The 12,185-nt window shown below is 37.0% G+C and overlaps 1 protein-coding gene across 1 annotated transcript in view; it reads left to right on the top strand.

Annotated features, from left to right (window-relative positions):
• The window catches only part of camkmt (calmodulin-lysine N-methyltransferase), a 212,937-nt gene extending 206,151 nt beyond the window's left edge, over positions 1 to 6,786 (top strand). Inside the window, exon 11 of the mRNA XM_041790342.1 lies at positions 1,221 to 6,786. Within this exon, the coding sequence (XP_041646276.1) occupies positions 1,221 to 1,316 (96 nt within the window). The 3' untranslated portion in view covers positions 1,317 to 6,786. The remainder of the gene's footprint in view (positions 1 to 1,220) is intronic.
• The last annotated feature ends 5,399 nt before the right edge of the window (positions 6,787 to 12,185 follow it).

Here is a 12,185-nt window from a genome sequence, read left to right as displayed (position 1 = left end):
TTTATAGGGCAGGGCAGCTTTCACTAACACATCCAATCTCATCACAGTGATTGGACTCCAGGTTGGCTGACTCCAAGTTCCAAGCTCCATTTAGCGCTTGGAGAAGTCATTAGCCCAGGGGTTCACATACTTTTTCCACCCTGCACTGTGAATGTTCACATGTTTTGTTCAATAAAAACATGAAAACATATCATTTTTTGTGCAGTATTAGTTTAAGCAGACTGTGTTTGTCTATTGTTGTGACTTAGATGAAGATCAGAACACATTTTATGACCAATTTATGCAGAAATCCAAGAAATCCCAAAGGGTTCACATACTTTTTCTTACAACTGTATGTTGCACCAGCAAATTACGGCACTTCCTCTCTAAGTTAATTTTTACAAATATCTATACATTTTAATGTGTGTTTTTAAACTATCATTTCAACATTTATGAGCAATATTTGTACTGGTTCAATTAAATTTACTAGCATTATTTTGAAAATCCCAATTCCTAAAGGGTTCACATACTTTTTCTTGCAGCTGTATTTTCAGTTTTATATATTTAAAAAAAATCCACTTTATTCATAAACAAAAGCTGGCAGTTGCATTCATGGAACAACCACATTGCAAACATTACAGACTAAGAAATATTTCATAAATAAAACTGAGAAAATGTGATAAAAATCTCCAATAAAGATTTTTGCATTATTTATAGGCCATGTAGTTCTCCCCATGCAAGATGGAATTTAAAGTGATACTATCACTGTTCCACATTCTTGGGGGTTTATATACAGTAGGCATGCAGCTATTGATCTGTTTTTAAATATCTAATCAATTCAATTATCAAATCTGTCATAAGTAAATACTTTGTTGGCAGGGTTTTCAAGTAAAGGCGTATGGAGAAGTACAATTAAAACAGAGTAATATTTAAATAAGTCCATCTAGATTTACATTTGAATACATACAAATGAACACTGGTTCCCCAAGATTCTGTGTAACATCTTCCAACCCACACAAAAGAAAGTCCAATGGTCAAAGTATAGAAAGTCCAATTAAAAAGTGCATCTACTACAGTAAACACTTTCTCCTGGACACAAAAAACTCTCTTTTTAGCTTGGGTTAGTTTTCTGTTGCATGACACGAGCTCCTTTTTTCTTTTGAACTTTGTACCTTAACTGTGGTCAGCATCTTAAATTCCCTAAAGAAATGTTTATGTTTTAATGTTGTTTGTCTTTTCAGATGCTAAGGGAAGGAAAGGGAGCATATGATGAGAACATCCACTACCCTCTCCTCATCAGTCTGACCAAAGGACCTCAACCTGTCAGCCTCACATAGTGAACCACACCAAGTGAGCCCACTGCTCCACAGAGCAGCGCACCACATGCTGTTTGATATTTAAGGTGGAATGAGGCTATGTGAACAATTCCATCGATAACTAGGTTTAATTTTCACTGGAAGCATATCAAGTTATGGTCATAGTTGAGACATTTTCATATTTGTCAAACATGGCCACAGAGAGTATTTATTTTCTGAAGTTGCATGGATTTGGACAGTATTTGAGCATTCATATATTATTGTTTGGAGGTTAATAAGGTACAATCTGATTTCCAAAGCAGCGGCGAAAAATTTTACTGCAGATGAGGAGGAAGAAATGGAGAAGCTCAAACATTTCAACCTCATTTTACATGCCAAATGACTAGAGTCAGTTTTCAGTAAAGTCACAAGGTCAGTTTACCCTTTAATCAGTTGGCCAGTCTCGTAATCAGTTGACTAAACACTTAATCACTGCTTAATCAGCCCTGCAGGATAGTCAAGCACATTGCCAAACATCATCTGGCTAGCTGGTCAGGTAAGCAGCTTGTTAGCTTATCAATAACTTCAGTCTATTACCCACAATCTCTCCAGCCAGCAAGCCAGTCAGCTGTGTAGAAATTTAACTGACATTTCCTGAGTCATTCTTTCTGTAGGTGTCAGGTATTCAGTCATTAACCAGTCAGTATTAACCTCTGCCTCTGTGTTTCTAGCCCCAGCATGGAGGCTGCCTCTGATTCATTAACTGTCACACACTGTGGAGCGGCTCACTCTCTCTTTTGTGTTTCCTTTATTTCTCTTTGTTCCCTTCAACCCCGCGTTAATTTTTTTCCCTGTATACGACTCATTCATCGCAGCCAGAGGTCAGTATTAAGGACTTCTTTTGTGCTTTACTTACAACAGTGCATTAACATATTGCAGCACGATCAGACTGTGGAGTGATTGTTGCTGCACAGGAGTTACAGCTCCCAGAGTTCACAGCAATGTCTCCAAGTAGTTTGCACTGTATCACATTATTTCATTTTGCACACCTTTTGAGATGTGCAATAAATGCTTGATCAATCTCTACAGTTTAGCTGGCATAATCTCAACCCCTGCCTCACGGTTTCAGAATCAAATGAGTTAAAGTCGACTTCAGCTCTACTGCATCTGCTGGTATGGCTCTGGATATGTTGCTTAAAGTGAGCCTTCTGATGGGTAACAATCAGATCCTGGTGATGATGCAAAAGGCTGCAAAAAGCTCCAAGTCTGTACTACTGACTGTATTAATATGGACACCACTCTGTCTCCTCCCATAGTACAAAAGTGAAGTTAAATACCATGTTTACATAAGAGCCACATCCCTTCTGCTTCAGGCCGGCTCAGACTACTCAAATTCAGCCAGATTTTGGCCTGACTGCGCTGTTGCAGCTCATAATGAAAATATCATGCCCAAATATGACCATCTGGAATTCCATCAGAAGATTGATTCATGGGAACATTCAGTGACTGCATTGTTAGTTTTTGTTGCATTTTCTCTAAACTTTCTTCCTCTGCTTTGCTTGTCCAGTTGACAGCAATGTAAGGAGCCATATTTGTCATTAGAGATGTCACTGATATCTTACATCTGGTCTTGATAGAATGGAATGACTAATTAAAACAGAAAAATCAAAAACTTTGACATACTGTTAATCAGCATGAATATTGCTGATGTCAAGCCAAACCCTCGTATGTCCATTTTTTATGGTTTCATGCTATCGTTCACCCTTTACATCTGTCAATGGGTTTTTTCAAATTTTAAACAAATAAAAGTAGTCAAAAGGATGCTGATTATAACCTTTCAGTGTTAAATTAATTGGAGATGCAGCAGATGAAAAGTGGTGATTTTGGAGATATGAGGTTTTGGCCTGATACCAGCAATATATGAAACTATCATGACAAAAAAACAGATTTCAAAACATTTATTTAAAATATTTTCCAAATTTAGATCCCATGCCCCATCTGTTAACATGGATAAAAGCTAGTTTTATGACCTGCACTGCAGCAAGTCTGCAGAAGGAGCTCTAAATATTTTGCCTCACTCCCAGGCACCTGTTGTTCTGTCCATCTTTATATACAGTCTGTGGTCTGAATCAAACTTTAGAGTGTGGGTCCATCTAAAGAGAGACATGCACATCAGTTGATTCCTATTAATAATTCACATTTCTTGTGACCCTGATACTGTGTAACAAATTTTTAATGCTGAAAAATAAAAACATTTTGCATTTATTCTTTAATGTTCTTTACACATAATAGTCACAGTTTTGCAGACAATCTGCTGCCTTTCTTGCCTTGACCACAGCCTGTTGTCCAAAATTCATGCTACTGTGTCCGTTATGTCACAGCTGATGCATTTCTGAGGTGTATTTATCTAAAATGAATGCATTGACACAATGTTAATTGACAGGAGAAAAAAACATATTTAATGGTGCATTAGCTTCATATTTATTAAGGCTTTATACATTACCAACAAACTCTATTTTCCTATTTATCATCATAATACCTCTTTGATTTAGTCTGTGAAGCAGAAGAAGTGTTGTGGTCTTCTTCCTCATGATCTTCATTTCAGATAGAGAAATCACAGAGACAAAGATGGCATGCTGTGCTAAAGAAACTCAAAGGAGTGAAGTCAACCAATAAGTATCTGTTACAGTAATTGTCATAAAATTAGCTCTCAGTGTGCAAGTCAGAAGCAGAAAAGTCTGCTAAATTACTCAATAAAAGCAAACTGCTAACACAGGAATGCAATGCAGGCATACTGAGAAGACATATGATTTATAAGTCTTGTTTCTTTTTAGTCAGACTTCCCTCATACCCTCAAGAGTGAACATTTTCTCCCATGCTTGACCATTTTATGGCAGTATTCCTTTTCTGTCAGCCGCAAAAAACTGTGTTGCTCAGGTGTTTTCTTGTACATTTACATAAAGTTATAAAGAACTGCCAAATGTCTGTGGGTCAATCTAGCCTAAGGTTGTACCTGTCACCAGTAAAGTGGTTTACATTTCACTGTGATCCATAGTTGTAAGTCAGACAGGAAGCTACTGTTTACAGTCTTTGCTTTAAAAATGTCACATTCAGACATAAAGAGGTGTTCACTGTGTGCTACTCAAAGAAAAGGTGAATTAAGCCGGTTTTATCAGCAGTCTCAATGCTTTGACAGCATAAACTAAGGTGCAAAAAAATCCCATTGCAGCTGGTATAGAGCTGTATTTAATTTCATTTTTACCCATAATGCAGTTTGCTGTTTACTGTGATGTATGTGAGTGAGCAAAAAAATGCCATCCCAACTGTGATCTGCAACTTTATCACTTTACTGTGTGGCATCATCACCATTAAGAGTGATATCCCCCAGCAGTATTTATTGTGAAATCTGATCTGTATCGCTGCTTCTGGTAACATTTCACCAGCCTCTAATCATGGCAGAATCTTCACTTTGTGCCCCAACAGTCAGCTGTGTTTTTATGTCATGAAATAGTGACGCTGTCTCTTCTGGTTGTGATTTAGTGCTGTGTGTTACAATACACACCAGTTCTCACTGTGACAGAAACAGACAGTCAGACTAATGACAGTCAGTGTGCTGATGACAATCCACAGAAGATGATCTGTGTCACAGCTGAGGTCTACCTGCAGCTAATGTCATAATGTTAACGTGTTGTCTCTGCTAGACCTGATTTTAATAACCTAATTCTGAGACCTGCTGTACATTTTCAGGGTATGATTATATATACTATATTACTCCCGATCAGATTCAAACTTGACTTTTTCTTTCTCTGTTTTTCCAACATTTTTCTTTTTTGCGATCTTCACCACCAAAACATCTAGAAAATACTATAGCTCAAAAGAGTTGATGCTACGTTATGAAGAACTGGCGTCTTTAAAATTAATGGTTTACAATTATCGCATGATTTTGGTATTGTCTATTACAGTGGTTCTCAGCTGATGGGTCAGGACCCAAAACCGGGCGGCAGAGTTGTTTTCAAAGCCATGAATTGATTCCTTAAAATATGTGGCAAAAATATTATGATTTACGAGAACCCTCAGCTGACATGCATCAGCTTATTTTATTTTACTTTCTTTTGCTGTGATAACAATTACATTTTAATTGTTCTTTCAAGCTTTTGACTTATTTTTCTCATTATTTTGGGACAAGAAAGCTGGTTTTCCATGACAGGATGTTACAAGGTGCAATATTTCTGGAAAGCATCAGCCAAATTAACATGTTATCATGGGAAAATGGTGTAAAACAAAATGTACGTATGCATATCCTCCTTTGGTTTTAGTAATGACACACTTTAAAACATGATTTTTTTTCTCTTTGTTCAGTCATAACTGCAACATTTTTATTAGGTATATTTGATTGAAGATATTGGGTTGCAATTTCTCCCTAAAGAGGTGTTGGGTCTAGCTGAGAGCCACTGCTCTATTAAAATTGTTTTGAATGTTTTAGTTTAGTTTTTTGTCTTTGTTTTTGGCGCTGATAGATGAAACATGAAACTGTATTGAAATACAATACTGTGCAAAAGTCTTAGGCCAACACTAATTTGTTTAAGCAAAGTCTTTGGCCATTCTCATTTATCACTTAGCCTCTTCATTAAACATTAAGATATACGGCCATCTAAAATTAATTCTCTAAAACCAAAGTATTACTTGTAGTGCTGCCAAAATAATGCGCTATTTTTTAATCATTAATTGCATAAAAAAGTAACACAAATTGATCACATTGACGTCATATGTCACTGTTTTCAACAACCATCAGCCATAGCTTTGTAAACTTGATGAAAATAAAACAAACTTTGTGTGACCTTCATTTAATTTCTATCATTTTATACATCCTTAAGATAGACACCATCCATCATTCCTTCATAGACAGACTCTCTATCTCTCCACCTTGCCTTTGTCAGTGTGTGTCTTTTCAAAGTGCACACAAACATACAGACAAGACTGTCACCTGCCTGCAAAGATATGCTACAGTACTATGTCCATATAAGCTCAATTCAACTACTGATCTGCAGACTTCCTGTTAAAAAGTTTACACCTGTGTTGCTGCTTTAAAACATTGTAAAAAGGCTGATGCCACTCATTTGCACCATCTTTCATTCCAAACTTTCACAACATCACCAACAAGAAGCTTCCTGAGTGCTTTTGTAGGTAATGAAAACATGTTTATTAGAAATAACACTGTAACTTTTGACATTAACAAAACACCAATAAAGAGGCAGATGGCCTATTCGGCTGAAAGCAGAGATAAACCTACAGCCAGTGTGTGTGTGTTGGAGGATAACAAGGATGATAGGTATCAATAGAGTAACAGATCAGATACAGGAAATTGTGGATTAACTCTTGATAATGTGAAGAGCAGAGTCAAATATATATAGCACTGTATCATATAAAAACATATACAGTGCTTAACAAATTTATTAGACCAGAAATTTTGTCTCAGAGACCATCCAGCATCATTAAGTGCTTTAATGCGGACTCTTTCATTTTCAGTGAGCTCTCCACGTTTTACCATTTTGAACAGGAATGAGGAATTTCAAACTGAATTCACCCAAATTTGAGCCGGCTCACTGGGCTTCTCTGAGAAGTCAGAAATGAATCAAGCATAACATTTAAGCACTAAAACTCATTTTTCTGTTCAGGAATGCAAGTAAATAACTATAATTTGACATATTAATCAAGAAATAATAATGTGCTTTACTATTTTTTCAGTTTTTTTGTAAATCAGTAAATTTGAAAATTCATGGATAACAATAATAATGATATTTTAGCATTCAAAATATTATTTGGGTTAAAGAGCTTCTTCATATTGGTGTATTAACCATTTTAGAAACATAAAAAATGATTTTGGTAATTACCAATGCTGTTAATTTAGGGCAGCTGTGGCATAAACCTTACTTTGGTTAGGGTTAGGGTGGTCTAATACATTTTTAAGCACTGTATATATATATATATATATATATATATATATATATATATATATACTTGACAGCACTAATCATTTGCAAGCATTCTCAAAATCCAAAGGAACTGTAAAAAAAAAATCAGAATATTTCAACATTTACTGAAATCTACATTTACATGCATTTTAGCCAATTCATGTTGCAGATTGTCAGATAGATAAACAACAACATAATCCAAATGATGCTGACGTTAAGACACAACCTGAAAAAAAACAGGAAACACATACCAAAAACAAATATGGTATCAGGACAGATTGGCTTCCAAAGTCAACAATGAGTATTTAGAGTGACTTTGTGTGTGTGTGTGTGTGTGTGGGAGAGAACTACCTTGGAGGTTTGAAGTTAATCTATGGTACATTGCAGCATACCTCTGTATCTGTAGCTACATCTTGTCTTTTTTTATTTATTTATTTATTTATTTCTCTGTCCAGGTGATCCAATAATGCATTTATCATGACATGACTGTCAGAGTTAATCAGCTGTTTTTTTTTCTACAGGTATAATTGTACTGCAGCAGCTCTGTATTTGGTATCATAATCGAAATAATCTAATGATGGCCTAAGACTTTGCACAGTAGTGTAGATGATTGAAAATTTCATTTATTTACTTTAGTTAGAGTTTTTTCCCTAATCACTTGATTGATTGATTGATTGATTGATTGATTGATTGGTTGATTTTTTTCTCCTTCACTGGTTGATTGTTGTAATTTGCAGTCTCAGTGTGGATTTGTGAATAAAAAAATAAATACATTTTCATCAAATTTGGGACTTCTGATGTTTATCTCTAAGATTGTGTTTCAAAAAGTGACAGTTTAACACATCAGTTATATTTTTAGCATAATTTCATCACTGAATTTTTGTCCGAAAAATTGCAAAATGAAAAATAATACTTTCTTTGGAATCTCATATCAAGAAAAGGAGACTTTGTGCTTTGCAACTTGCATATAATTATAAACTTTGCTATAAATATTTTTTTTTTTCTGAATCCATATTTATCATATGGAGCTGTGTGTTCCTAACTTGCATATGGCTTCAGGCCAAAACCTTGTATGTCCAAAATCACCACTTACTAGGGAATTTAAAGAATATATGTTTTTCAAACTGATTTGACACTGAAAGGTCATATTTAGCACCTTTTGACACTTTTAATTGGTTTAAGATGGGTAAAACCCACTGACAGATGCAAAAGGTGACCAATAGCTCTGATTTATGAAAAAATAAATACAGGGTTTTGGCACGGCACCAGTGATGTGTGTATGCTGACTGATTAAATATCTAGAGTTAAATGTTTACAGATGCTATGAAGTTTCATTAAGGCCCAGATCGGTTGCGGCCTGTGTTTCTAACACAATGGCCTCCTGCAGGATAAGCTGGTGCCAGACAAGGTAACACACACAGATACACACCCGCACACACACACCCACACGCACACCCCCACACACATATATACACACATATCAAGCCCAGTCAACTGTCTAACAGGAGGAAAAGAGAGTGGGATAAAGGAGGGAGGAGAGGCAGTCCACAGCAGCTAATCCTGCAGGATCACTCTTGTGTTTATCAGTGAGGAGGAGGAGGGAGATTCAGCTGAGAGGGAGGGACTAGCCGGGCCTCCTGATCTGTCTTTTGATATTTTAAAGAGCTCTGTTCTCTCCTCCCAAACACTTTGAAAGGGCAGATGAGAAAGAGACAAAAAAAAAACTGCAGACAGGTGAAAAAGAGAGGGAGAGGGGCTGAAAAAGACAGGAAAGAGAAGGAGAGAAAAGAAATGGAACGACACCCACTGAATGGCTCAGGGGAAAGGGGAAGTGAGACAGCTGGAAGCGAGGTGAAACTAGATCGAAACAGCGGGGAAAAGCTTCAGCCGTGAAAGAAAAAGAGAAGCTGACTGAGGGGTTGAGATTGACTGGCCGAGTGAGTGATCGAACAGAGAGAAAAAGAGAGAGACAGAGTGCTCCTGGCTCGACACAAGGGCCCCATTAACTTGACCACTTGCCCTTTGCACACAAAGGCAGGGCCAGCCTACCGCCCCTCCCACCCAATTATCCACGATTAGGCTCAGTGCACTGTGTCAAGATGGAGAGGGGAGGAAGAGAGGAAAGGGAGGGAGGGGGGTTACGCACAGAGAGGGAGTGAGGGAGAAAGGGAAGGAGAGGAAGAACTGAAAGGAAGTGGGAGGCTGATGATGGGAGACAACAAAATAGTTGGTACAATGGAGGAGATTCAAACAAATGAGTTTTCTGTTAGTTACTTTAGAGGCAGAGCTCAAAGTCTGCATACGTCCTCTACAATGACTTACTGCACAGCTGGATGGGTGTATTTAATATTCACTGGAAATATTATGAACATGCTGTCAAATAAGAGACTAATAATGATCATTTAAATAAAATATGTTATCTAAGCATTAGAGATGACTTTCTCAAATGCCAGTCAGTTGATGCACAGATTTGTTGGCATTTTATTCTAAATTTCTGTTACACATTGTGTTAAAATAAAGTGTACAGCTGTCCAATAAGCAAAAAAAAAAAAAAAAAAAAAACCTGGGGAAGTGGCCCCCTGGACCACCCTTAGTTTGGGCTTAGCCCCAGATATTTAACATGTTTGGCCCTGGTCTCTGGTCCTGGTATATGTCTTGGCTCTAAAATACATGGTCTTATTCCTTGGATTTTTTGGTGATTAATGTGGAGTCATACAGAGGGAGCCACTTTGCTGAACACAGAAACATTAGTGAACCAAAAAGTAAGATCTTGACCTGTGAACAAAACAGGTCTGAGTCTTTGCATATAAATGTGTAGAGAGAGAAAAGTCAAGTAAAAGGGCAGCTGTTTTCAGTCTGGCCACTCGGCAAGCCCATGGGTTTCTTTGGCTTCTCTATCAAATTTCTTTAATCACAATGACTTCCAAATTATCATGCTCTGCATGTTTTGTATTTATTGTTTAATTGTTTGTTCTGTGCTGTTTTTTTACTTTTATTTGTTCATATTTGCAATAAAATAACATTTAGAAAAAGGCAGCTGTGGCCCAACATGGTGTCTCACCCCCAGCGGTAACAGCAAACAAGTAAACAAACAAACAAAAAAATCTCATAACTTAAAAAAAACTAAACATATTTTTATTAAACATCAGAAATCCAATCATACAACATAAATGTCTTTTATGCATCTCTTCTCAGCAATCCTTCCTATTGACATGATTTTTGTTCTTATTTTTATGTTCCTCTCTTTTATTACTTTATTTTTCATCTTTTGTGGGTTTTATCGGCTGTTTAATATAACATTTTATTATTTATTTATTTATTTTCCCCTTTGTCATTGTGTATTGATGTGTGAAGCCCTTTCAGTGGCCTTGTTGCTGAAATGTGCTATACAAATAACCTGCCTTGCCTCTTAAAGACACAAACCGCTCTGTTCACATCTTTATGCCACACCTCATACTACAGCACAGGCACACATATAACACTATATTGAATGTTTATTGGACCTTTTATATTTTTTCCTTTGTCTAATTTATACTAATGGACCATTTTGTTATCTTTTTTTAGTTGATGAGTTTTGTCAATCCTGTTTCAATGGCATGTTTATTCAAATCTTACTTTACCAAAGGTTGCCCTTCAAGCACTGTCGTCACTTTGCATTTCTGCAATAGCACGATAACGAAACTCTGTAATCATTAGATCTTTATTGATAGCACAAAGGTATGATATTCTGTGTAACCATCTTAAGTCACTTCCAAGTTTCTGCATTGTGGAAAAGTGAGAGAGCCCAGCACAGTGGTAGCTCCTCAAACACACACAGTCTGAAATGCAAACACAAACTCACTGTCAATCTGACATACAGGGCATTTTCCCAGTGGGCTGACACTTTGGGGCAGGTATGAATTATCTTGTTTTTGTTTGTTTCCCATAAGCACTGGCCCATAGAGCAGGGGCAGCAGCCAGTTGGTTGTTTTCTGTATAATGACAGATTTCTGGGCCAGTTATGTCTCTCAAAATGCAGACCTTAAGGAGGAGGAGATTTTTGAAAAGTTCAGACTTTTTATGTACTTCTACTTGAGTGGGGATGATGAATCCATCATACTCACTTCTGACCATGGGCATTGTTAGTCAGAACAGAGTGAAAACACACCATTAAATGTGTCTATGCCATATTACTCTATGCAAAGGTTTGGGGTAAAAAAAAAATGTTGGTTGTTGTACATATTAAGGGGGACAAAGGAATGATGGTTACAGTTCCATCATATTTGATCCATCGTGAGGGACCATGTCTGCCGTGTCCTTTTCATGGGTGAAGCAGCATCACTCACTGTTAAACAAATCTGCCTTGGACAAATAAAGCAACCTTGCCTTATGCAGCCTGACCTAACCTCACTTTACCTTACATAACACACAGACAGATGCAACAACATGCACACAGCTTGAACACACTGACATGCATAGAAAAATCGGCCTCACTAGATTCAGCTGCAGTCCAGCCTTGCGGGTCATCATGAGCTCTGTTGATACTCTGCTGCTGCCTAGCCAGCATGCTCTGAGCCCCGAGCTTGTTGCCACTTCAGCATTGCACACCACCACTGCACAAACACAGATGCATACACGTATATCAATACCAATCTGCTCTGTAATTTTTTTATGACACATTTCCTCTCCAAAAAGTCTTAAAAGGCCCTAATGTTTTATGTTTTATCCACTACAAGGTCCCAAAAAGTGTTAAAAAATATATATTAAAAGTGTTACTTAATTTGATCGAGGCAAAATGGATTGATTGTTTTTCTAAAGCCTTGGTGTTTTATTTCATTTGCTGTAATTTCACTTCACTGACAATTTTCACGCCATTGTTTTTTTAGTGTATGTTAAGTAGTTCAAACTAAGGCTGCCTTGAGCGATTTAATCCAGAGGAAAATTATTTGTATGTGGTAAT

Source organism: Cheilinus undulatus, linkage group 6, assembly GCF_018320785.1.
Source record: "Cheilinus undulatus linkage group 6, ASM1832078v1, whole genome shotgun sequence".
Classification (NCBI taxonomy): domain Eukaryota; kingdom Metazoa; phylum Chordata; class Actinopteri; order Labriformes; family Labridae; genus Cheilinus; species Cheilinus undulatus.
Note: the sequence above shows the minus strand (reverse complement) of the source record. Positions and strands in the feature narration are given on the sequence as shown.